This window comes from Myotis brandtii, unplaced genomic scaffold, assembly GCF_000412655.1.
Source record: "Myotis brandtii unplaced genomic scaffold, ASM41265v1 scaffold165, whole genome shotgun sequence".
Lineage (NCBI taxonomy): Eukaryota > Metazoa > Chordata > Mammalia > Chiroptera > Vespertilionidae > Myotis > Myotis brandtii.
Window position 1 is genome coordinate 16,158,471 of NW_005356042.1, and position 24,893 is coordinate 16,183,363.

A 24,893-nucleotide genomic window follows, 5' to 3' on the forward strand; every position below is an offset into this window, starting at 1 on the left:
ATTAAAATTTTCACAGAGATGACTGGCCGGTGTGGCTCAGTTGAGCTTCATCCCAGGCACCAGGAGGATTGTGGTCAGGGCACATGGCCAGGTTGGGGGCTAGATCCCCAGTAGGGGGCGTGCAGGAGGCAGCCCGTCGATGTTTCTTTCTCATCGATGTTTCTCTCTCCCTCTCCCTCCTTCTGAAACAATAAAGATATATTTTTATAATTTCATATAGATTATTTCTAACATTTAAATTTTAAACTGTATGAGGCTGGTCAGCTGCCATGCCATTTTTACTGATGAGGTAACTGCCTTGCCCAAGTTCACACTGAAGAGTATGGTGCCAAGCCAGGATCCAAACCCACCTCTAATTCCAAAGTCCATGCTCTATAACCTACAGCATCCGATATATCAAAATACCCTGGTATACAATTGTACTACTGTTCAAAACAGAATTAAAGATATTGCAGAAAAATTTTACTTTTTAAAAAAGATATATTTTTATTGATTTCAGAGAGGAAGGGAGAGGGAGAGAGAGGCAGAAACATCAATGATGAGAGAGAATCATCGAGCCTGCAACACTGGCATGTGCCCTGACTGGTAATCAAACTGTGACCTCCTGATTCATAGGTCGATGCTCAACCATTCAGCCATGCAGGCTGGTCAGAAAAATTTTACTTTTTAAAATAATATAGCATCCTATACAAATAGATAAAGTTCAAAAGCCAGTTTTTTTTTAAAAAAAATATCACCTGAATTAACTTTCTAGATCACAGCAATTCAATAATCTTCATCATATCTAACATTTATTGAACACGCACTGATCTAAGCTTTTGCTCCTCATAACAACCTTATAATGAGTTACTATTATCTGCTTTTTAAAAAATTATTACCTGCTTTTAACAACTGAGGCACTAAGAGGTTGTGACAGTAAAGGACAAAACCAAGAGACAAGTGTTTGTTCTGGCCCAAATGGACCCCAAAAGAGTAGGCATATTAAACCTAAATAATCTGCAATATGGGTCAGACTGCCGTGCCACCACAGTGAATATGAAAGCTAAAACTATACAAATTGCTTTTTTTAAATAAAGTAATATAGGTTGTCATCTCAAAAACTCTGCTATGTTGCCAGAGTTATTTTTGTTAGCACAGCACCTATACTGATGAAAGAATGACAGAATTTTTAAAAATGTTATTCACTTAATATAGGAGAGGAGCATGAGAACTATATAAATTAATAAAGTCAAACAAAGTTAAGTCAGGGGCCTGTTACATGCTGCCTGACACAGAACTCAGCTGGCCAGAGATGAAAGCAGACCATAAGGAGCCTCCAGAACAAAGATTAATAGCTACTCACCATACCATATCCATACACAGGGACACAAAATATACCTTGTAAAGGTTCAAGTTATTCCCAACTCCCCTCTACCCCCCAAATCTCTTATTTCCCCATGGCAGGAATTTGCCATAGAAACTACAGATATAAGCTCAATCTCAAGAGACAGTTGGCGTCTCTCTTCCTTCTCTTGTGAGGAGGGTCCACTACTCTGTCAGTGGAGTGGCTTTTCTTGCTTATCCTCTCTGCTCAATAAACTGGCTTCTGTTTTAACCTCTTGTCGGGCTCACTTCTTGAATTCTTTCCTGCTCAAAGCCAAGAACCCTGCTGGCTCAGGGTTTGAGTCTCCCTTTGGGACTTCACCCGCTGGTATCACATTCAGTGGCAATGAGGAGAGATTGTAATTGAGGTCCAAAAGTCACATTCTCCTAAACATGAATTTTCTACATGAATTATTCAGATAATTACCCAGTTCTCTATGATATTTGTCTCTTGTAGATGTCAACTACATCGTGGAAGGAAAGCTATCTCAATGCAATGTGCCAATTGGGTATTTTAGGAAACTTCTTATTCTGGGCTAAGCAAATAGGCCCATTATAAGAGTAAACGCTATACACACGGCTTGCTCTGCAACAGAACATTGGTAGACCCTCACCTTGGAGCATGAGGAAGATAACAGGGGCTCAAACGAAAATACTCAGTTTTGTAAGGACTGGTCCTAGATTCTGATGCTTCCATCGCACCTAGGCTACTTTTAGCATCTATACTATGGACTTAGAATGTTCATTTATTTGCTCTCAGATCAAACGGGAGTAACTGAATCGTTTTCAGACGATAAGATGCTGTCGAAATCAGCTGGGACATTAAAATTTAGATCCTGACTTAGTAGGTCTGGAGTGGGGCCTGAGACTTTCCCTTTCTAATAGGCTCCCTGACGACAGCTGTACTGCTGGGGATCACACCTGGAGTAGCAAGGGCCTGAACCCCAGAATGAACTTTTTCACCTGTTCGTTCAGAGACAAAGATTTAAAAGTTTGACCTACCGAGGGGTGTGCATTCCGCATCTATCTATTCACCAAATGAGTGTCTATTACGCATTAGTCCCTGAAGATCAGCATTAAAGAAAGCAGGTACTGCCCTGCCCTTGGGAGTCCCCGAGTCCAGCCAGGCAGCCGGACATTTAGCGAAAAGTGACAAAACTCACACCGAGGCGCCCCCACTGGAGCCTGGATTCGGCCTTTGCCCGCAGGAACCTGGCGTGCTGATTGGCTGGCGGGTCCCCCGCTACAGCCAATGAGCTGGGGAGGCCGTTGGTGGGGGCAACGGCCATGCTGCCGCGCGATGGCCCGGGCCGCTGGCCGAGGCCAAGGTCAGGCCTGGAGGTGCTTTCTGCCTCCCTGCCCGTGGGCGCCGTGAGTATTTCGGAGGGTGGAGGATGGCCCTCTCTCCGACATCTAGGTGTCTTCCTCGCCTCGCCACAGGGGGTGGGGCACGAGCCTTCGCCATAGGCCCGGCGCTGGATCCATGGCCTTAACCTGGTGGTCTCATTGCGTCCTTGAACAGTGAGATGATTTACGGTGATTTCAGAGCGGAGGCTGCCCAAGGCCACGTGGGAGTAAAATGCAGGAGGCTGAATTCAAATCCAGATGCTCTGTATTCCTCTGAATCCTCTCTCCACATTCCATTTTGGAGACCGGATTTCTCCTTAGCAGGAGTCTCATACTGTGCAGGTTTGGGGAGGTGGACGTAGGCGAGTCTAGAATCCTGATGCTTATTTTTAAGTTGTTGCTTTTAAATATGTTTTTATTGATTTTAGAGAGAAAAGAAGGGAGAGGGAGAGAAAGATAGAAACATTGATGAGAAACATTAATACCCATGGGCTGCCTCCTGCATGTCCCCTACTGGGGGGGTCCAGCTCGAAACCCGGGTATGTGCCCTGACTGGAAGCCCAACCGGTGATCTCTCGGTGTATGGGTCTGCGCTGAACACCGAGCCATCTCGGCTAGGCTGTTGTTTTTTAATAGAGAAACAACATATACTAAAAGCATTTATGGGGAGGATGAGCAGCAAATTCAGGAGAACTGCTGTCTCTTAGGATGGCTATGGAGGTACTTCAATTGAGTCATAATTATTTTATTTCTTAAGCCGTGAGGGGGTAACCTAGATGTTATATTATTCCCTTTCTTGTTTGTCTGAAATACAATTTTAAAAGGAAAACATGCACATGGAAAATAAATTTCAGAGGATCAAGTGTACATAACAGAAAGGAAGTCTCGCCTACCCCAGATTTCTAGAGTCCCTCACTAGAAGCCACTGTATCAGTTTTGTGTATCTTAAACATTTTGTATAGTAGGTACTAGTGTATATCTGAGTTTGTTTTGCTTTGGGTGTGTTGGTTTATGGTTTTTTGTTTTGTTTTGTTTTTTTTGCACAAGTGTATCCTATTATATACAGTCAACACCTTAGATGACTTAATTTTTAAAAAATATATCTTTATTGATTTCAGAGAGGAAGGGAGAGGGAGAAGGAGAGATAGAAACACCAATGTTGAGCCCTAGCCGGTTTGGCTCAGTAGATAGAGCATTGGCCTGCAGACTGAAGGGTCCCTGGTTTGATTCCAGTCAAGGGCACATGCCTGGGTTTCAGGCTTGATCCCCAGTAGGGGGCGTGCAGAAGACAGCCAATCAATGATTCTCTCTCATCATTGATGTTTCTCTCTGTCTCTCTCCCTCTCCCTTCCTCTCTGAAATCAATAAAAAATAAAATAAAAAAAGAAACATCAATGATGAAAATCATTGATTGCCTCCTCCTGCATGCCATTTGGGGATTGAGCCCACAATCCTGACACGTGCCCTTGACTGGAATCGAACCCAGGACCCTTCAGTCCACAGGCCGATGCTCTATATACTGAGCCAAATCGGCTAGGTTTAGATGACTTAATTTTTAACCTCATTAAACTTAAAAAATCCATTAACCTCCATTAGTTCTGTGATCATCAATATAATTTCTCTGGCAAAATATTCCCAGGGTTGTTTCTGACATGATGAAATGTAGGTCATGGCTTCCCGGGCTGTGTGTTTGCCTTTTTCTTTTTTTAACGTCCTCATCTGTAGTATAAAAAAAATCTTCCCCAATTAACTCTTTAAATGGTACAGGAGAAAAAGAATCATGACAAGTAAAGGACTGCTGGGAACTGCTTTATCCTTTCCCAAACATTTTTATTCATACTCTCCAGGTAAAGTTCCACATAGAGCCCACTACTGCTTGAAATTAATTTATTGTATGTAGTGGAATATTGGCAAAGTGAGAGAAGTGGGGATTCATTTTCTCCGGTGCAGGAAAATGCCCAGCTTTTTTCTAGTGAAGTAGCAAGGGGAGAGAAGCTTATATGACTTTAGCAGGAAGCATCTGCACACTTAACCCTTATTTTACCTTTTCTAAAAGCACAAGATACTTTTGCCTCTTTAATAATTCTCCCAGTCACACGATCCTTACATGGGAGAGCTGGGATTTTAATCTAGGCATAGTTAACTTCAAAAGTCAAGCCAGATGGGAGGGGTTCCCTGGAGTGAAGTCATTTGCTCATTAAGCTATTCTGCACTTTTCTTTGACCATCTACCAACCTCTTCTTCCCTGACTCTTGTCAATCCCCACTGAAACTGTGTCTAATCGGCTCTGCAAACATCCTTGCTCTCTCCAGTCTCTGGTCCTCTATCTGGAACGCATTTCCCTAGCTCCTTCCTTGAGTATCTTTTAAGGTGAAATTTCTCTCAGTGGTGTTGGCTTTGGGACAAATTTTCAATCAAACGGTGTTTGAGAGGGCTGATTCCCAACACCCTGGCCAACACTTGGACATCTGAAATTACCAACCTGAAAAGTGAGGAAAAAAATCTGCTTGTTTCAGTATGCATTTTGGTGACTATTTGTAATGGTCTTGTGTTTCGAGATCTTCAATTTGTATGAGCCGCTTCTATGCCACTATCCTGAGCGGGAATGTGGTTTTGCTCTTCTGTTGGAGAGGCAGTTGACAAGAGCTTAGACTCGTTAAGGTAACTACCCCAGTTCGGGTCTAGCTGTTAAATAATAAAGTGTGAGCCCAGCCGGGATGGCTCAGTGGTCGAGGGTCAACCCATGAACCGAGAGGTCATTGGTTCGATTCCCGGTTAGGGCACATGTCCCAGCAGCAGGCTCCATCCCTAGTAGGGGCTGCAGGATGCAGCCAATCAATGTTTCTCTCTCATCAATGTTTCTGTCTCTCTATCCCTGTCCCTTCTTCTCTCTCTAAAATCAATAAAAAAATATGTTTAAAAAAGAAAAAAAGAGAGCGTGAGCTAAGCAGGGCTGTGGGTGGGGGTCTGAAGGCGACAGCCCCAAGGGGGCCAGGGCCGACGCGGACTTCGACGTCACTGCGGCGCGCCGCTTCCGGTTCCCAGCGCCGGTGCGAATGACTTACCCCTCCGTGGGGCGGGAGCCGGGCTCACCGCGACCCGGGGAGCCCACGATCGCGCCGCGCCAGCCGGCAGGTCCGCCAGCACCAGCGTCCCACTCGCGCCCGGGACCATGGCCACTGACTCGTGGGCCCTGGCGGTGGATGAGCAGGAAGCGGCGGCCGAGTCGGTGAGTTGGCTTCAGCCATAAAAGGGTCAGAATCAGTTCTAGCCGGGGCTCAGCTCCATGGGAACGGATACTCCCTAGTTGGTCTGGGTCGGATGGGATGCGCGCGGGGATGGGCCTGGACCCTGAACTATCTTTGTTTACCCACCTCCCATGTTATGTAAGCACAGGTGAGTGCTCCCATCTATGAAGAGCCCAGCCACCTGTCTATCTTCCTGGAATCCGGGTTGATCATAGATTGTAACCACTTTTGTAGCTGTTATTTTCCACCTCCCGATTCTGAGGTTTTTGGGCTTACGGACCGGGGGTTACTCAATCTGTGTGCTTCCTCAGCTTGCACACAGATATGCCACTCAGTAGGCCTGGCAGTTAGTAAATCTTCTCCTGATCTGCTTAACTTTGTTCTGGGCCTGACACCCAGGAAACAAGATATGTGTTAAACGTTACTACGTAGAATTAGTTTCTCTCACCCAGACACACTATATTCTGATATTGCTTTGAACCTACTTCTTTTATTACTTTTTTTCTCTGAATTCGAGAACAAGGACTTTGTCTTATTTTTTATAACTAATAAGTAATATGCACATAGTTCAAAGAGTCAAATATTTAATTTTAAACACTGGTGTCCACCACCACCAATTTTTAAATTAGTAAGTGCCATACTGTTTTCCAAAGTGGCTGTACCATTGAGTGTCCCCAGAATGTTCCTCCTGACTGGCCAGATTTTGCAGAGAGGATCCTCAGATTTCCTGCCTGGAGGGTAGAGGTCTGACTAGTGTTAGTGGAGTGGGAGGAAAATGTGGAGGTCTCAGCACTCAGTATACTTGGTTCCATTTAATACTCCCATTCTCATCATGGCATCCCCTTCCCCTACGATAGCCCTTAGCTTATTCATTTCAGCATTTCCCATGCCTAGCCAGCGCTGTTAATTGAGTAAATAAGCTGTATAGTTTGTTTTATATTACATGGTTCTGTCAGAAACTATTGGACATGCATTCTCAATATATACATATTTAGATATTGCATGCTGTACTGTTTTGCTAAATATATACATTATAAAGCATACACAAAAGTAATAAAAGCTGAAATAAAGATAATGTTTTTAAATATTTTACTGTACTTCCTTTTGCTGGCTTTATACTTTCATTAATGTCTCAAGGGACAATATATACATAGGGAAAAAATCATTATTAGCCATTGCAAATATGAATATATATTTCAAATAGTTTAAATTTTTTTTACTAACTTGTTAGGTCAGATTATATTGTCATTCTCATAATCTATTAATATGCCTGAAAGAGTTTGTTAGGAGTCGGTAGCTTTGTCATTTTCTTATTTGCTTGAGTTTGCATTGTTAGAATTATCTTCTTTTTTAAAATATATTTTTATTGATTTCAGAGAAGAAGGGAGAAGAGGGGAGAGAGAGAGAGAGAAACATCAATGATAAGAGAGAATCACTGATCAGCTGCCTCCTGCATGCCCCCTACTGGGTATCGAGCCCACAACTCAGGCATGTGCCCTTGACTGGAATTGAACCCGGGACCCTTCAGTCTGCACGCCAACGCTCTATCCACTGAGCCAAACCAGCTAGGGCATAGAATTATCTTTAAGACAGAACAGAAACTCATAATACACCCTGTGACAATGAACATTCAGATATGATTAGCTCCTATAAATTTCAGCAGATATATACTAGCCATTTTACTTACCTTACAACAATAAAACCCGGAATTAATTAAATCTTGGGACCCTATTTTTAGAGCATTATGGTGGTACTTTACCCTATTATCTCTTTTATATTTTTATCATTTATTTATTTATCCTCACCCGAGGATAATTTTCCATTGATTTTTAGGGAGAGTGGAAGAGAGAGGGAAAGACAGAGAGAATCATTGATGTGAGAGAAATACCGATTGGTTCCTTCCTGGGCCCAGGGTAGGGAGGAGCCTGTAACCAAGGTACATGCCCTTGATGGGAATCGAACCCCGGACCCTTTGGTCTTCAGGCCGACACTCTATCCACTGAACCAAACCGGCTAGAGCTATCTCTTTTTTTAAATAACAGGTTTATTGAGGTATTACATACCATATACTTTATCCATTTAAAACATACAGTTCTCTGGTTTTTAGTATATTCACAGAGTTGTGCAGCCATCACCCTAATTTTAGAATTTTTTTTATCACCTCAGAAAGAGACTCTGTATGCCTTAGCTGTTACTCCCCATTTCCCTCCAACCTCTCACCCTAGACAACCACTAATGTACTTTCTGTCTGTTTAGATTTGCCTATTCTTGACATGTCATATAAATGGAATCATATAATATGTGGTCTTTTGTGTGTCTGGCTTCTTTCACTTAGCATAATGTTGTCAAGGTTCATTCATGTTGCAGCGGGTATCAGTATTCATTCCTTTTTATTGCCAAATAATATTCCAGTGTATAGATATACCACATTTTATTTATCTGTTCATCATGCCCACTGACTGATGGACATTTGGATTCTTTCTACTTTTTGACTATTATGAATAATGATGCTATGATCATTTCATATACAAGTTTTTATGTGAACATATATTTTCAATTCTCTTGGGTACATATCTAGAACTGGCATTGCTGGGTTATACAGTAACTGTATGTTTAACTTTTGAAGAACTGTGAGACTGTTTTCCAAAGCAGCTGCACTTCTGTATCATCTTTACATTATTATTTTCTCTGAGATTAGTATTATCTATGAGGCACTACTATGTAGAGATTAAGACCTGAGTTCTAGCTAGACAGACTTGGAATTGTATCCCATGTCCCTCACTTACTAGTTATATGACCTTGGGCAAACTGCTTAACTTCTGTGCCTCAGTTTCCACATCTGAAAAATGGGGATAATCATAATAACTACCTCATTGAGTTATAGACATGCCTGATATAAGTGCTATATAAGTGATAGCTATTATTATTGTTATTTTTATCAATAATTCACAGTTTCTTTGCAGGAACCTTTTAAATTACTTGTCCATATTATGTGGATTAGTTAGTTGACCCTGAATAAGATTTGTGAATCTACCTAACCATGCACAGGTAAATTATAACATCACAATAAAACTGAACAAATGACTAAAAACACCTCTGTTGCCCTGGCCTGTGTTGCTCAGTGGTTGAGCATCAACTTATGAACCAAGAGGTCACAGTTCAATTCCTGGTCAGGACACTTGCCCAGGTTGTGGGCTCGATCCGAAGTAGGGGTAGTGCAGGAGGCAGCTGGTCAATGATTCTCTCTCATCATTGATGTTTCTATCTTTCTCTCCCTCTCCCTTCCTCTATAAAATCAATAAAACTATATTTTTTTAAAAAACACTTCTGTTACTCTCTGCCACTATGAAACTCTCACTGAGGATCCCCACACGCATTGTATGACATGTGACTATAACATGCACAGTGCTAGGTTACTATATTTTAAATATTCATTAAGCTTCATTTCTTATTCATTGTAGATAAGAAAATATTAGATTCTGTTTATATTTATTTCCTCAGTCCCAGTGGCTCCTTTGTTCACCCTTTGTTCCATGGGAGATTTCAATTTAGAGGAGGGAGAACAGATAAGAAAACTGATGAATAAGATTCCTACTTCACCATTTTGCCTAAGAGCCTCCCTTTTCAGTATAGTTCACTTAACATTAAATCTTCTTTCTTATTTCTCAAGCATCCTTTTTCAGATAATGTTTGAATAAAATGCAGTGGGTAACTATAGTTTTCAATGATCTTAATGTATCTTGAAAACTAAAATATTAATTAAAGGCATTGAAAAATGTGGATATTATAAGGTAGGTGTTTTTACTTTTTTGCCTTTTGGTTAACTTTCTGAATTTTAAGGTGGTTTCCAATGAAGACACCAGAGAAATTGGTTTTTCATTTTTGGTCCAAATAAATAGAGCAAAGGAAGGTATCTGAACTAACTGCTTTCAACATAAGTTTCAGTGTTCAGTGAACTCACTGAAGTGGATAATAGAAACTTGTCCTGCTGCTTTTGCCTTATGGGCTTTGAGATCCTTGTAGTCAAATGAGGGCTATGTTTTTAGATTCTGCTGGTACCTCTCCAGAATTTTGATACATTTAAAAATATCTATTTGTTTCATTTACATTGTTGCTACCATCTTTCACTACACATTGTATTTTATTTTTCTCACCCTACACAGTGTATTTTAGCTATTTTAACTACTTACTCTTGACTTTGATTTGAAAAATCTATCAACAAAAGAATAGTTTGTCCTCTTGACACTGAATATTTAAATGCTTTGCAGTAATGGATATTTCTAATTCTTTTATACCTCATTAACTTATTTAGACCTCAGCCCTAACATTTAAGTAGCTCTTATGACCCTAGGAGTGAATACTATTAACCTTACTCTTGTAAATATTGCCAGTAAGTCAGTTAGTCTCTCTCTCCTTTAACAGCCCCGAATACTGCTGGACTTAAAGTAGGTTCATTGGCAGGATGTGAAGGAGGAATACTTTAGTGAAGACTAAAATAACTGAATACCTAAACTATTTATATATTATGTACTGTGCTGATTGCTTCGTTTCATTACCTATTAATGTATTCTCTATTCTTCAGAAGTAATGAAGATTTTTACTGCTTTATGATGATTTTTTTTGCCAGTTTCCTTCCTTGCCAGGCTCTCTAGTGTGTTCCCTCTTCCCCACACCAAAGCAGACAGACGCCAGAAACCCTCTTTTCAGTTTCCATCAGAAGTTCCTCTATTCCTAACTAACCACCCATTAAAACAAACAACTTTTTCATTCCTCCCTTTCCAAACCCTTCCGAGATTTAGAGGAAAGACAGAAATGAGCCTCAAGACATAAAGAACCTGTGTTGGTGATGCTTTAAGACAGTGGTTCCCAAACTTATTTGGCCTACCGCCCCCTTTCCAGAAAATATATTACTCAGCGCCCCCTGGAAATTAATTTTTTTAAAAATTTTAATAGCAATTAAACAGAAAGATATATGTATTAATGTTTCTACCTTTTTCGTAAAATATAGTAAAGAAAGGTGTAAATTAGAAACATTGAAGTTTGAAATTATGAAACTATTTATTGAACTCAGAATAGAAAGGTAATACAAAAAAAGTTAAAACAAATGCACCTGTGGCCATCACCGCCCCCCCCCCATCGCTGCAGCGCCCACCAGGGGGCGGTAGCGCCCACTTTGGGAATCACTGCTTTAAGAAATACCCTTTATTATGCTTTTCATACTGTTACCCTGCACTAGGTTGCCTTTGGCACCATTTAATATTTTAAGAGTATAGCACCTGCTTAGTATATCCAAAAATCAATTAAAAATAACTCCTGTCTTTACGGTATTTTTCTTTTTTCAGCTTTATTGAGGTATGGTTGACAACTAAAAGGGTATTTTCATTCTAGTAGGGGAAATAAATCCTTCCAGGATATCCCTAATTTACAGTGTCTGATCAAAGTCCTGATAATTCTTTCTTTGAAATGTCTCTGCTCTGTCCCTTCCTATCTATTCCCACTTCAGCCTGTTGCGTATTTTGATTACACAGCATGCAACAATCCTCCAAGCTGTTCCAACTTTAAAATATCAGACATCCAGCACAAGGCGACCTTGTATGCTGTGGTCCTGTGGCTCAGACATATCCTTGTAACATAACTGATTCTTACTTACAGATGCATTTTCCAAAATCTCTTTAAATTTCCTATTGTTTGGAATATAAGAACATGACAACTCAACTGATATTCTATTAAGAGGTCTTTGTAATCAGAAAATTAAGCAAACTCATAAATTCATTTTCTCTAGAGATTGTAATTAGGAATTTAGGGATTATAATTAGGGATTACAAAAGGAGCCCAGCAGAACAATCTAATGAATAGGTCTTGAGAGTGGCTCATGTTTCCCCAGCTACACTGGGGAGGCTCTGTTGATTTAAAATCTTATACTTGATTTTCCTGACACTTTCCATCCTCCCCTATATTCTCCATTTAGTTGAGCAACTTGCATCTTAAGGAAGAGAAAATCAAACCAGATGCCAATGGTGAGTAACTAAAAGCTAGTTTGAAAACAAATGAGATTTATTCTAGTATTTCTGTTTTGACATAACTGTCTGGAAAAACATTATATATGTAACCAGACCAGGGGCTGGCAGATACTGGCAGTCATTTGATTTGGAAATCAATAAACTGAATTGTTTTGTTTATATTGTGTTTAATATAAGCATGAGGATGCCTAATTGGCTTATACATTATTAAATTTATTACTAACCATGAGACTGTACTGTCAAAGATTATTTGTTATTTTTAAAAATAATCCTCAATTTGAGATGGACTAGACAAAGTATGAGCAATCTGAGAGTTAACCTATTATAATTATTCTGAAATCATGTACCCCAAATCTAAGATTTCCATTAAAATTTTGTTGATGTACTTATTATTAGGAAAAAATTGTAACATTTACCTTACAGAATTCACTTACAATCTGTTTTGTGTGTATTTTCACAAAACAACAAGTGTTTGAGTATAAATTTCTATTAATCAGCAATTCTATTAATCAACAATTCATATACATAGACTTAATAGCATTATTGTATTCATATATGGATGAAATTCGACTTGCATAGGTGTTGAGCATCAAGGTGATTTCTGATCAATGACTTCTGTAATCATTCTACAACATTTCATAAATATTGATGCTATGAGGGAAATTAACATTAGTTTTTGAAGTCTGGTGAGAGGACTAAAGGATTAAAATATAAGCTACAGTGTTTCATACCTTTGTTTATGTAGGAACCATAAAATGTTTTTATCTGTGGCTTGGTTTCCTCATTGTTTTTTTTGCTCCTCAGGCCTTTACATTTCTTGTGTCTAGTAGAATTTGAATTATCTCAGCTGTTGGGTTTGGGATGTGATTTTGAATGCCACTTTGTGTCTGATAAAGGTGCTGTTGTCAAGACCAATGCTAATGCAGAGAAGGCAGATGAAGAAGAGAAAGGTAACACAGCCTGAGAGCTACATACTAAGATTCTATAGCTTAAGAGAATGGATTGTTAAGAGGCTTCATTTATACACCCAACTTGGCTTTACTTTAATGGGAATCACAGTGCTAACATAGTCGTTGGTGAAGGAATTCTAATTGTTTACATTTTACAGAAATTTTACTTTGAAAAGTGATGAACTTCAGCAGCAGCAGGAAATATTCCCTGAATGATTATTTTTTACAAGGCAATAGAAAAGAAATTTTACTGCCTTTGGAAAAAAGAAAAAAAAACATTTTAGTTGCATCCCATTGTCTAATAAAATTAAACTTAATGACATTTCAATATATTTAAGATGCAAGCAGCTTATATGTTATCAAGATACAGATTTTAATTTTTTTCATTGTGATTATATTTATTAAGTTAATCATCTATAATAATAAAAGTGTAATATGCTCATTAGACCAGACGTCCTTCCGGACATCCTTCCTTCCGGACAAATCCACCAGTGCGCAGGGGCCACGGCAGAGGCCCCCAGTGGCGGCAGCAGGCAGGGGCCGGGGCCAAGACCCTTGCACAAATTTTGTGCATCGGGCCTCTAGTTCTAAGATTATATTAAGCACAAATTGGGGAGAAATATTTGGGTCTAGATAGGAGGAAAAATCTCAGGAAAGGATAGTTAGGAATAGAGTTCTGAAGAAGAATATGAGGCCCAATGGATGCTATGAGTATTATAATCTTTCTTGTTAATAAAACAAACTAATCATATTTATAAGTAAAAACTATGATATACCTTGAACTGGATGTCCCAGTACAGTCCTGGACGGTGTGGCTCAGTTGGTTGGGCTTCATCCTGTGCATCAAAAGGTTGCTGGTTCAATTCCAGGTCAGGGCACATGCCTGGGTTTTGGGCTTCCTCTCCCTTCCTCTCTCTCTAAAAATCAATATAAAGTATTCTTTAAAAAAAAAAGGGGGGGTCCCAGTACAAATATTACTGCATAATGGGGGTATGAGGAGGGGCAGGAGGGGGTCAATGGGGGAAATAAGGGGACATATGTAATACTTTCAACAATAAAGAATTATTTTTAAAAAATATTACTGCTTAAAATACCATTGGCAGTTAAATTCAGATGGGCTCATGGTAGATTTCATGGACTTTTAAAATTATTTGCTCTTTTTCCTGACAGAGGACAGAGCTGCCCAGTCCTTACTCAATAAACTCATCAGAAACAACCTGGTCGACAACACAAACCAGGTGGAAGTCCTGCAACGGGATCCAAACTCCCCCCTCTACTCAGTGAAGTCCTTTGAGGAGCTTCGGTTGTAAGTATTTGTTTGCTTTCTCACTCTCCCCTTTGTGTTTAAATAGCTATCCTAGACTTGTTATATTTTTTATCATAGAAAACTTTTAGCTAAACAAATTTAATTTTAAAACATTAGCTGCTTTGAGCTATTTAGTAAAATTTCCAAGTAATCTATAAAAATGTTATCTGCACTTACACATTGGACTCAGTTCAGCACAGTTCAAGTTTGTTAGTTCTAAGCTGTGGGTAACACCAGTTAAAAAGAGAAAAAAATTCCCCATATATTTGGCTTCTTTCCTCAACCAAAAAGACTGACTTGCATCATTAATTGTTTTTCCAGGAAGCCACAACTTCTCCAGGGAGTTTATGCCATGGGCTTCAACCGTCCATCCAAGATTCAAGAAAATGCATTGCCTTTGATGCTTGCTGAGCCGTATGTGTCCTGACATAACCCTATTCCATTTTTAATTTTCCATTTTAAAACTTTTATTTAAAAAAACTACACTACTAATATATGCTCATTTTAGAAAAGTTAGAAAACAATAAAAAAGTAAGAAAAAATCATTTGTAATCTCCCTCCTCCACATACTATTCATATATTGAGTAGAGACTTCTGGACTTTTTTTTTGAGAGAGAGAGAGAGAGAGAGATGGAGAAACATCGATGTGAGAGAGGAACATCAATTGGTTGCCTCCCACATCTGCCTCAACCAGGAATCGATCCTGCAACCTGAGTATGTGCCCTGAGCAGGAATTGAACGCACAGTCCTTTGGTGCATGTGACAACACTCCAATCTACTGAGTCACACTGGCCAAAGCAGACATTTACATATAAACTTTTATATGCTTTTAAATATTTATATGATCATCTATGTTGGGAAATACACATTTATATCATTCATATACAGTTTAGGGGTGGGAAACGTCCGTATGAGGCCCATGAAATTATTTGGTCTGGCCCTGCCATGCCATTAGGGGTGAGTTAATTAAACATTTAACCAAATATAGCAGGCTAATTTTTAAGGTGATAATTTTGTATGGCCTACGAAAGATGTTATAAATATCCAAATGGCCCTTGGCAGAAAAAGGTTCCTCACCCCTGATATACACCATGATTTCACTATATGGATATATAAAGTTTATTGTGTCAAATGTATAGGCTAAAAAGTGTTCTAGGAGACCAGAATGGTGCAGTGCTTCTCACACTTTCATAGCCTATGAGTCTCATAGGAATTTATTAAAATGCAAATTCTGATTTCAGTAGATTTGAGGTGGGATGGAGGTTCACGATTTCTAGTAAGCTATTTGTCTAAAAATACATATTTTAAGTATTTTCTCAAAGTGTTCTTTGTTCTGTGTCATAATAATAACATTACTTCAAGATGGAAATCTTTTTTTTTTAACTTGAAATGTTATTCATTTTTATTAACTGAAAGGATACTTGAGATTTAAGATATTGAACAGCTCGTTTCCTTGTGCAGCCCACAGAACTTAATTGCCCAGTCTCAGTCTGGTACTGGTAAAACAGCTGCCTTTGTGTTGGCCATGCTCAGCCATGTAGAACCTGCAAACAGATACCCCCAGGTAAGGACTTGGTGAATTTGGGTTTTCTGCTAATGCATAGCTAGAAGGGAAGTGCCATTTGATGGATTAAAAGCCATGTCTTATATTACCTTTTACATAAACTAGAGCTCCTTAAGTTGGGTACAAACAACATAGTTGATCTAGTAACAAAAATCCTGTTCTCTTCCATGGTTTGCCAATTCTAGGATACTGCTGATAGGCTTGGCTCCTTTACTTGCAGGAAAAACCTCCTTCATCTACAATTATTCATCCATTAGAAAGTTGAGAACTTTCTGAGAAAGTGAAAAGGAAGCTAATCTCCCATTTGAATTTCAGATCCTTGCTCACTTGTAGGTTTTGGTACTCTACTGGCCAGTAGCTGTTTCCAAGTGTCTTTACCCTGCCAGAGTTCTGGCCCCTAAGAATTCTACCTTGTGACTTTGCAGCTTAAAGAATCAAATGATGTACACTTTATATATCCTTTCCTTCAGCCTTAGCTGGAAGAATAACTATTGTCTTGACTTCTCACTCTGCACTCTTTCTACCAGTGTCTGTGCCTCTCCCCAACGTATGAACTTGCCCTTCAAACGGGAAAAGTGATTGAGCAGATGGGCAAATTTTACCCAGAGCTGAAGCTAGCTTATGCTGTTCGAGGCAATAAATGTGAGTATGAATATGTAATCCTAATTCATTAAGTTAATAATTTTTTAAAAACTTTTACACAGTTAAACTAATACAATGAACATGTGTACCCTTCACCTAGATTTGAAAACTTAACATTTTGCCATATTTGCTTTATGTTTATATAGATATTTCTGGTGAATCATTTGAGAGTAAATTGCAGACATTGTGGCTTTTTATTCCTAATACTTTAGTATGTATTTCATGATGAGGACTTTCTTCAGCATACCCACAATACCCTTATCACAACCAAGAAAATTAATAGATTCTCTAATGACTAATACCCAGTCATTTTAATTTTACCCCAATTGTCCCAAAAGTGTTTCCTTATGGCTCTTTTGTTTTGAATCAAGATTGAGGGAGTGTATCCACATTGCATTTGGTTATTGTATCTCCTTACATTTCTTTTAATCTAGAATAGTCACTTCACATTACATTTGACTTTTTGAACACACCTTTTTGCTTATAAAATATTCCAAGTTCTGGATTTGTTTAATTGCCCAATTTCTTTTTAATGTCATTAGAAGAACAAAAATGTTCTAGAATGTTCATGGCAGTTAACTCTGGTAGTTTATTTTTATTTTTTACATATTTTTTACCTTTGTTTTACAACAAACTGACAATATTTAAGTAATTTAAATTTTCTTAGAAGTTTGGTTGAGTCCTATGGATCTTTAACACAAACTTCTAACTTCATGACTCGCAGAAACCTACTCTGTGTACAACATCCTTTTGTGAAGTTAGTTCTGAAAAGTAAGATAATAAAACTTGGTGAAAAATCGTAAGACGTTTAAAATGTTAGTTTGGATTTGAGTTAGAATGATAGGATTTTGAATAATTTTTTTATGAGGGGCAGTAATTGTTTGTTAACTGAAATTTTAAAAAGGCAGCATTTGTTAGCTTTGAATTGATTCAAAATTCACATTTGGGCAAAATTTTGGCTGTGACTAGAAGGAAATTGTTTATGTCTGGTCAAGAGTACAAATAAGTGCTAAAATCTGAATCAATAAATACCATCTAATTGAAAATGAAGAACCAAATTCTCAATTTCATACTGCACAGGGCCTAGGAAGTGTCATGGTCTGCCAGGCCTAGTCTGGGAAGCATTTTGAGGGAGGTAGATTGTGTTTGAAAAGACAAAGTCTTTCATAATGAACCCTATTTATTGATCCGGGCATGAGGCGTATAAAAGCAACTGACTTGTTTGATGTGGATGCTAGAAGAGTTAAGGAGCAGAGTACACTAGAGTGAGGAGAACTTTGAAAATGTCTATTATGAGGAAATGCAATCCTCATCTAGAGGGAACCATGCTGACAGAAGAAATAAAGATAACAGGTCCTTGCCCTGACCAGTGTTCTCAATGGTTAGAGCATTGGCCCGTGCACCAAAGGGTTAAGGGTTCAATTCCCAGTCAGGGGCGCTTACCTGGGTTGCAGGTTTAATTCCCCAACCCTAGTTCAGAGCATGCAGTTGGGGAGGGTGCAGGAGGCAATTAGTCAAGTTGTCTCTCTCACATCAATGTCTGTCTGTCTGTCTTTCCCTCCCTCCCTGCCACTCTCTAAAAACCAATGGAAAAAATGTCCTCCCGTAAGGATTAACCAAACAAATTTAAAAAGGTAACAGATTTTGGAAAGATAATATAAAATGGGTAAGAATGCCACAAAGAGTTTTTTTTATCTTCTCATTGTTTCTATCCTTAGTATATCTTTTCAGCATTGTCTTTTCTGTGTGTGTCCATGAAATATTGTAGTAATATTCTAACCTTTCCTTAAAATATTAATGCATACATCAAAAAAATTGTATTAAAATACATCAAAGCTTTAGAATTTCTCAGAAAGGAGAGCTGGTTTGCCATGGACATACCTATGAAAAACATCTTGTCTCCACAGTGGAAAGAGGTCAGAAGATCAGTGAGCACATTGTCATTGGCACCCCTGGGACTGTCTTAGACTGGTGCGCCAAGCTCAAGTTCATTGACCCCAAGAAGATCAAGGTGTTTGTTCTGGATGAGGCTGATGTGATGATAGCTACTCAGGGCCACCAAGATCAGAGCATCCGCATCCAAAGGTAGGACTCTAGTTTGGGAGGAACTTCTCAGCCTTGTACCGGGTTCTCTGCTTCAGAAGCTTGAGAAGCCTGTGATTGATGGGCCATGTTGGCACTGACCATACTCCCGCCTGGGTCAAGGAAAAGACTTAGGAATCTAATACCACCCTGTCCCTGCCCCATGTCTGGTCCTGCCTCTTCCCCACGGTGCTCCTCCACCTCTGCCACCTTCCAGGGGACATAGCCCATCCAAGCCTGGGGAGGCTGTGCTGCTGCTCATTCCAGTGAAACACTCGGGCTCGTGCCAAACACCTGGGCCTTCCCTTGCAGGATGCTACCCAGGAACTGCCAGATGCTGCTTTTCTCTGCCACCTTTGAAGACTCTGTATGGAAATTTGCCCAGAAAGTGGTCCCAGACCCAAACATTATCAAACTGAAGCGGGAGGAGGAGACATTGGACACCATCAAGCAGTATTACGTCCTGTGCAATAACAGAGACGAGAAGTTCCAGGCCTTGTGTAACCTCTACGGGGCCATCACCATTGCTCAAGCCATGATCTTCTGCCATGTGAGTAGCAGCAGGAGCAGCAGCAGCAGCAGCAGGCCAGCCTGGGGAGGAGTTCCATGGGAAGGTGTCCAGCCCCCTCCCTCTCAGCCAGCTCCACCTTAGTGCTGAGGACCAGCTTCTCCTGTGGGACTAGAAAGGAAGTGAATCACTTCTACCTGCCCTAGGGCATATTCTCCTCATAATGAAATGAGTTATAAGGGGAAGACTGAAAATGGAACCATCTTGAATCCCACTTCTTAGAGATAACTTGAAAAAAACTCCAAATAACACCCAATGAAATAATGTTAAAATATTAAGACAGACTTTTTAGGAATGAAAACCTTGAGTAAAAATCACATTCTTCTTAGATGAACAGTAAGATCATTTAAGTAATTCATCCAAAATATATTATATGGCTAAAATTCTATTTGAAAAATTTTAAGTCTAACCTGCTGGCTGAATGCTGCAGGTCTTCATGTATATAAATGGCAAAAAGCCACTTTTCTGCAGGTGTTTTCATTTTTTTTTTTACAGGTATCTTCATTTAAAACAATTCTTTTTACTCCAGACCCGCAAAACAGCCAGTTGGCTGGCAGCAGAGCTCTCAAGAGAAGGCCACCAGGTGGCTCTGCTAAGTGGGGAGATGATGGTGGAGCAGAGGGCTGCGGTGATTGAGCGCTTCCGAGAGGGCAAAGAGAAGGTTCTGGTGACCACCAACGTGTGTGCCCGTGGTGAGCAGAGAACTTGTCCTGGTCTGCCAGCCTCGGGGTAGCAAGAGAACAACTCAGGTGGTTTGAGAGAAGTCATGTGGGGTTGGTGGTGACATCCTTTTCTAGGAGAGACTGGATTCCCTCAGCAGATAAGAACTTTCACAGAAACCGAGTCCTGACTTGGTGGAAGGAAAGGTACAGGCTTCTGACTGATTCACAATGGCGCCTGCTCTTCTTGGGGCAGCCATTGAGGTTTCAGCTGCATCTCCTGACACTAGTGTCTAGCAGAGGCTCTCTTACTGACTTTTTTTTACATATATATTTTTGTTTATTTCAGAGACGGAGAGGGAGAGATAGAAACATCAATGATAAGAGACAGTCATTGATTGGCTGCCTCTTGCATGCCCCCTACTGGGGATTGCACCCCTAACCTGGGCAAGTGCCCTTGACCTGAATCGAACCTGGGACTCTTCAGTTCTCAGGCGGAGGCTCTATCCACTGAGCAAACCAGCTAGGGCTCCTACTGAGTTCTTAATTTTGTTAGCACCTGCCAAAGTCCTGTGGTTTTCCTCTGGGTTCTGCTCCGTGCTCCTTGTCCCGGAATCCCAGAGCTGGCCCACCCTGACTCCCTCCAACCAAAGTTGGTGTATGTGGCCTGTCTCCCATCCTTACTCTTCTCCATCTCTTCTTCATGCAGGTATTGACGTTGAACAGGTGTCTGTTGTCATCAACTTTGACCTTCCTGTGGACAAGGATGGGAACCCAGACAACGAGACTTACCTGCACCGGATCGGGCGCACTGGCCGCTTTGGCAAGAGGGGCCTGGCAGTGAACATGGTCGACAGCAAGCACAGCATGAACATCCTCAACAGAATCCAGGAGCATTTTAGTGAGTCCTGGGAGCGTCCTGCCTTTCCTTATGGGGCAAGTCGGGGGATGGGTGGAAGGGTAGGTAGTCCTGTGGCCCCTAGAGAGGCTTTGTCCCTTTGCACATTCCCCTCCTCCCCTACAATCGGGAAGTCCTCAGAGAGCACACCTGGGAGTTCAGTGTCAGGACTCGAGTGTCGGTTCCCCTTGGCCAGGCTGAGGGCCTTGGACTCGGACTGTTGTTGTCAGTGTCTGTCTCAGGCACCAGAAGCCTTTGGGTTTAACTGGAGGATGGATGTGGGCAGAGGCAGGGCTCGTTCCTAGCCAGGGCAGAGACCTGTGTTTTCTCTCCCTGCTGGGCTGCCCCTTCCCTAGGTGTGTGTCTCCATGTAACCCCATGTTGATCTCTCTTTGAATCTTTTTTTATTCTCAGATAAGAAAATAGAAAGATTGGACACTGATGATTTGGATGAGATTGAGAAAATAGCCAACTGAGAAGCTCCACCAGGCCCTGCTGCCCACCCTTGGCTCCCCCTAAGTGGGAGACTAGTGCTTTCAAGTACAGGCCTCAACAGTCGCCACAAAGATGAAGGCACGATTAGAGAGAAACTACCTACCTCATTTTAAATTACGTTTGGACTTGATAAAAATTGTGCAAATGATGGGGGAAGGTAGATAAAATTATTTACACAACTTTTGGAAGATTAGGCGTGAATACACAGAAATTTACCTTTTGGAAATTCTGTCTGTTTTTTGGCCAGTGTTTTCCCCATGGTTACACTAATCTAGATGCTGTACTAAATGAGCACTTGCTCAGGATCTGTCCGGCAGCCTCTGCCTGTTGTCTGGGTAGAACTGTTCAGGCCCACACCAGCTCTACTGGAAGTGACAGAACAGAGGTGAAGAGGGAACACAGAGAAAAGCCCCAAGTAGGACAGGTGTGTAAGCCACCCATCATGTTTGGAGTAAGATGTGAGGCAGCAGAGGAGAGCTGTGAGCTGCTGGTTTGGATTTGGGGTGGGATAGCTCAACTGAGTGCTGTCAGCCTACTCTGTACTGAAACCCACAGCAGGAGGGTATTTGCTAAGCACGAACCAAAATGCCAAGCATGGACCAAAATGCCAACCAGGGATTTTTTTTGGTGGGTGCCAAGTTTGTGTTGTAGGACCATGACCTGTTCTTTTCAGCACGTGCAATCTGTGTGCAGTGCACATCTGATTACTGGTACATCCCTTGCCTGTGCTTGAGCAAGACCTGTGAAGTCATCGTGGAGAATTAGTGGTGGTTCTAGCTTGCCTAAAACCTGGTCTTGCAGGCATTTGCAGCATCTTTTTTACATCCTTGACCCCTTAGGAGTCTTGAGTAAATATAAGGTGATGTGAGATTTGTATCCTCAGTGAAAATTGTGGTTTCAAGTCACGAATAGCCAGCCTCAGGGCAGTTCCAGAAGTGATCCACAGTAATCACAAATCCTTGCTTTGTCTTCAGATCCCAGAAGACAAGTGTAACAGCTGATGAATGAGTTCAGGTTATTTGGCACCTTGACTGTGAAAAGATACTGGACATCTTTGTGCAACTAAGTACAACTAAGGGATTAGGTGGAATACAACCATTCATCTGTGCAAGGCAAGAGTAACTGCCAAGACCTTTACTCCATCTTGGCATCTTTGTGCAGAGTAGTCGGAGCAAATAATAGTAATGAACATTTTCTTCATGTCTGACCAAGGCTGTTGGTACCCACGAAGTGACAGAGCAAAGATGAGATGAAACTGAGTTACAAGAGTAATAGGAGTCCAGCCAAAAGGGGTCCTCTTCTGCTCTTAGAGTCTGATACAGAATGGCCACTTTGCCTAGGACCAGGCGTGGAAGAGGGGTTTTCTGTGATGAGAACTACTCAAATCCCAGACCTTCCTTGTAGGTGTTTCTATGTTTTAGGACTAGCTCTGGTCTTGGGAAAGGAAAGGGCCTCTACCAGCTTCCAGGTGGTTACCTTAATCTGACATTACAGATACTGCAGAGAGACTAACACTCTGCCAATCCTGCTACATTCCTCCACTGGGCACTTGACTGTATAGTCTTCTCTCTCCTTCTGGCCAAGTCTGACCTACTCTGGGAGTCATATAACAGAAGAAATTTAATCCCCCCACCGAAGTCCTGTGGACCAACCCTGAAATAACTAAAGACAAAGGCAATAATTAAAGGACTATAGATTCCTCATGAGGCTGCACCACCACCTTCTCACAGCACGTATAACCCATCTTCTGAGGAGCCCTAAATCTGGGCAGCAAAATGGGAAGGGATGTTTCAGACTCTTCAATAGTAGGAATAAGTGGGTATATGGTAGAAATCTAGATAAATGGTTCTTAATCTGACCCCAAAAAATTCACTGGATGGGTTTTATGGAATCTGAAGTATATGCAGTATTGAGTTTAAATGCATTTTCCAGGGAGAGACTCCCAAAGGAGTGTGTGTTTTAAAAACGTCAGACTCACTGTTATGGATAGCTCTGGAATGTCACCCCAGTGTCACTGCAGTCCATATGCCTTCATAGACCATATTCACTGCAACCAGTGCTTGGCTCCCAGGGCTCAGTAGACCAAAGCTGCCTCTGTGACCTTGTCCAGTTTTGAGACATCAGTGATGTAAAAATATATTGAGCCCTTGGTGAACTTGTCCCCAGAATTTCTTTTACTGTTTCTAGATATAGAATGATAAACTGTGCCCTAGAACAAAAATTCACTTGGGAAAAGGAGATTTTTTGATCCAATGGCAGATTCTAGATATATTCATTATCCATAAACAATTGATTTTATTGGTTTTTTTGCGTGTTGTTCATTGGCTATATGCATAAAAACTAATCAATTGTTGATGTATTCTTTACTAATATTAACTGAACCTAATTGTGATATATTCATATTACTAAGATATTATTAATGACTATAAGAAGAAAACAGCATGTTTTGGTTGCTGATATTAGTAATCATACATAAGTGAAGACTCACCTATTATTCTATAAGCTAGTCATCACCTTATATTACTGTTCCATTTCAAAGTTGACATTGCTCCAACATGAGTAGTTGGGATGGCTCCATAGGCCAAGGGCCGGCCCTACCCAGTTGCCAGAGGTCTGTTCACATTCCCTTTATTCCTGCTGGTAAACTAGAGGACGCTGGCTAATTAGAAAGAAAGTAGATGCTAGCAAATACAAAGTTTTTACATTCAATTTTTCTAGTCCTAGGAAAGGAATAAAAATGGGATTCAGAAAGGGGTCTTCTCCCTTTGTTGTTCCCATCTCTTGTTTTTGTCTTGTTTTGGTCAGTCCTTACCCGATGATATTTTTTCCTTTGGTTTTTTTAGAGTGGAAGTGGGGGAGAAAGAGGAAGGGAAAAGAGTGACACATCCATGTGAGGGACACATTGATTGGCTGCTTCCTGATGCACCCTGACCGGGGCTGGGGATTGAACCAGGTATGTGCCCTTGACCAGGAATAGAACACTAGACCTTTCAGTGCCCAAACTGATGCTCTATTCACTAAGCCACACAGGCCAGGGCCCCATGTCATTTATTATTTAACTTGAAGGCCATTTCATTCAAAGTGCCTTGGTATTCAGAAAGTAAGGATTTCCTCCCAGCTGGTGTAGCTCAGTGGTTGAGCATCGACCTGTGAACCAGAAGGTTACGGTTCCCGGTCGGGGCACATGCCCTGGTTACCAGCTTGATCTCTGGTGTGGGACTTGCAGGAGGCAGCCAATCAGTGATTCTCATCATTGACGTTTCTCTCCCTCTCCCTTCCTCTTTGAAATCAATAAAAATAAATATTTTTTTAAAAAGGTAAGGATAACCAAGGTTAGGGAAGATTCATGAAGGAGTTTGCTTATGAGGGAAAAGGGATTTCAAGTGACAAAAAGAATGCCTTAGACCAGTGGTCGTCAAACTGCGGCTTGGCAAACTGCGGCTCGCGAGCCACATGCGGCTCTTTGGCCCCTTGAGTGTGGCTCTTCCACAAAATACTGACTTCTGCGCATGGGCCACGAAGTTTCAGTTGCACTGTACGTGGTTGCCCCAATTGCAATAGTATTTCCTGCACGTGGTATTTTGTGGAAGAGCCACACTCAAGGGGCCAAAGAGCCGCATGTGGCTCGCGAGCCATGGTTTGCTGACCACTGCAGACAGACTGGTCCTATGAAGACTAAAGTAACTTCACCAGGATAAACACTGTATATAGGAAGGGTAATAAGGTAAGCAGCCTAGCCATGTGGGCAGAGA

At 40.9% G+C, this 24,893-nt stretch overlaps 1 protein-coding gene across 1 annotated transcript; it reads left to right on the forward strand.

Moving 5' to 3' along the window:
* Positions 1-5,736: 5,736 nt before the first annotated feature.
* Positions 5,737-21,367, forward strand: DDX19B (DEAD (Asp-Glu-Ala-Asp) box polypeptide 19B). Its single transcript, XM_005862633.2, has 12 exons — positions 5,737-5,938; positions 11,926-11,974; positions 12,874-12,927; positions 14,098-14,233; positions 14,555-14,647; positions 15,695-15,797; positions 16,325-16,439; positions 18,347-18,524; positions 18,834-19,071; positions 19,619-19,781; positions 20,458-20,649; positions 21,061-21,367. Exons 1-12 carry the CDS (start codon positions 5,882-5,884, stop codon positions 21,120-21,122), a joined length of 1,440 nt encoding a protein of 479 aa, XP_005862695.1. The 5' UTR covers positions 5,737-5,881; the 3' UTR covers positions 21,123-21,367.
* The last annotated feature ends 3,526 nt before the right edge of the window (positions 21,368-24,893 follow it).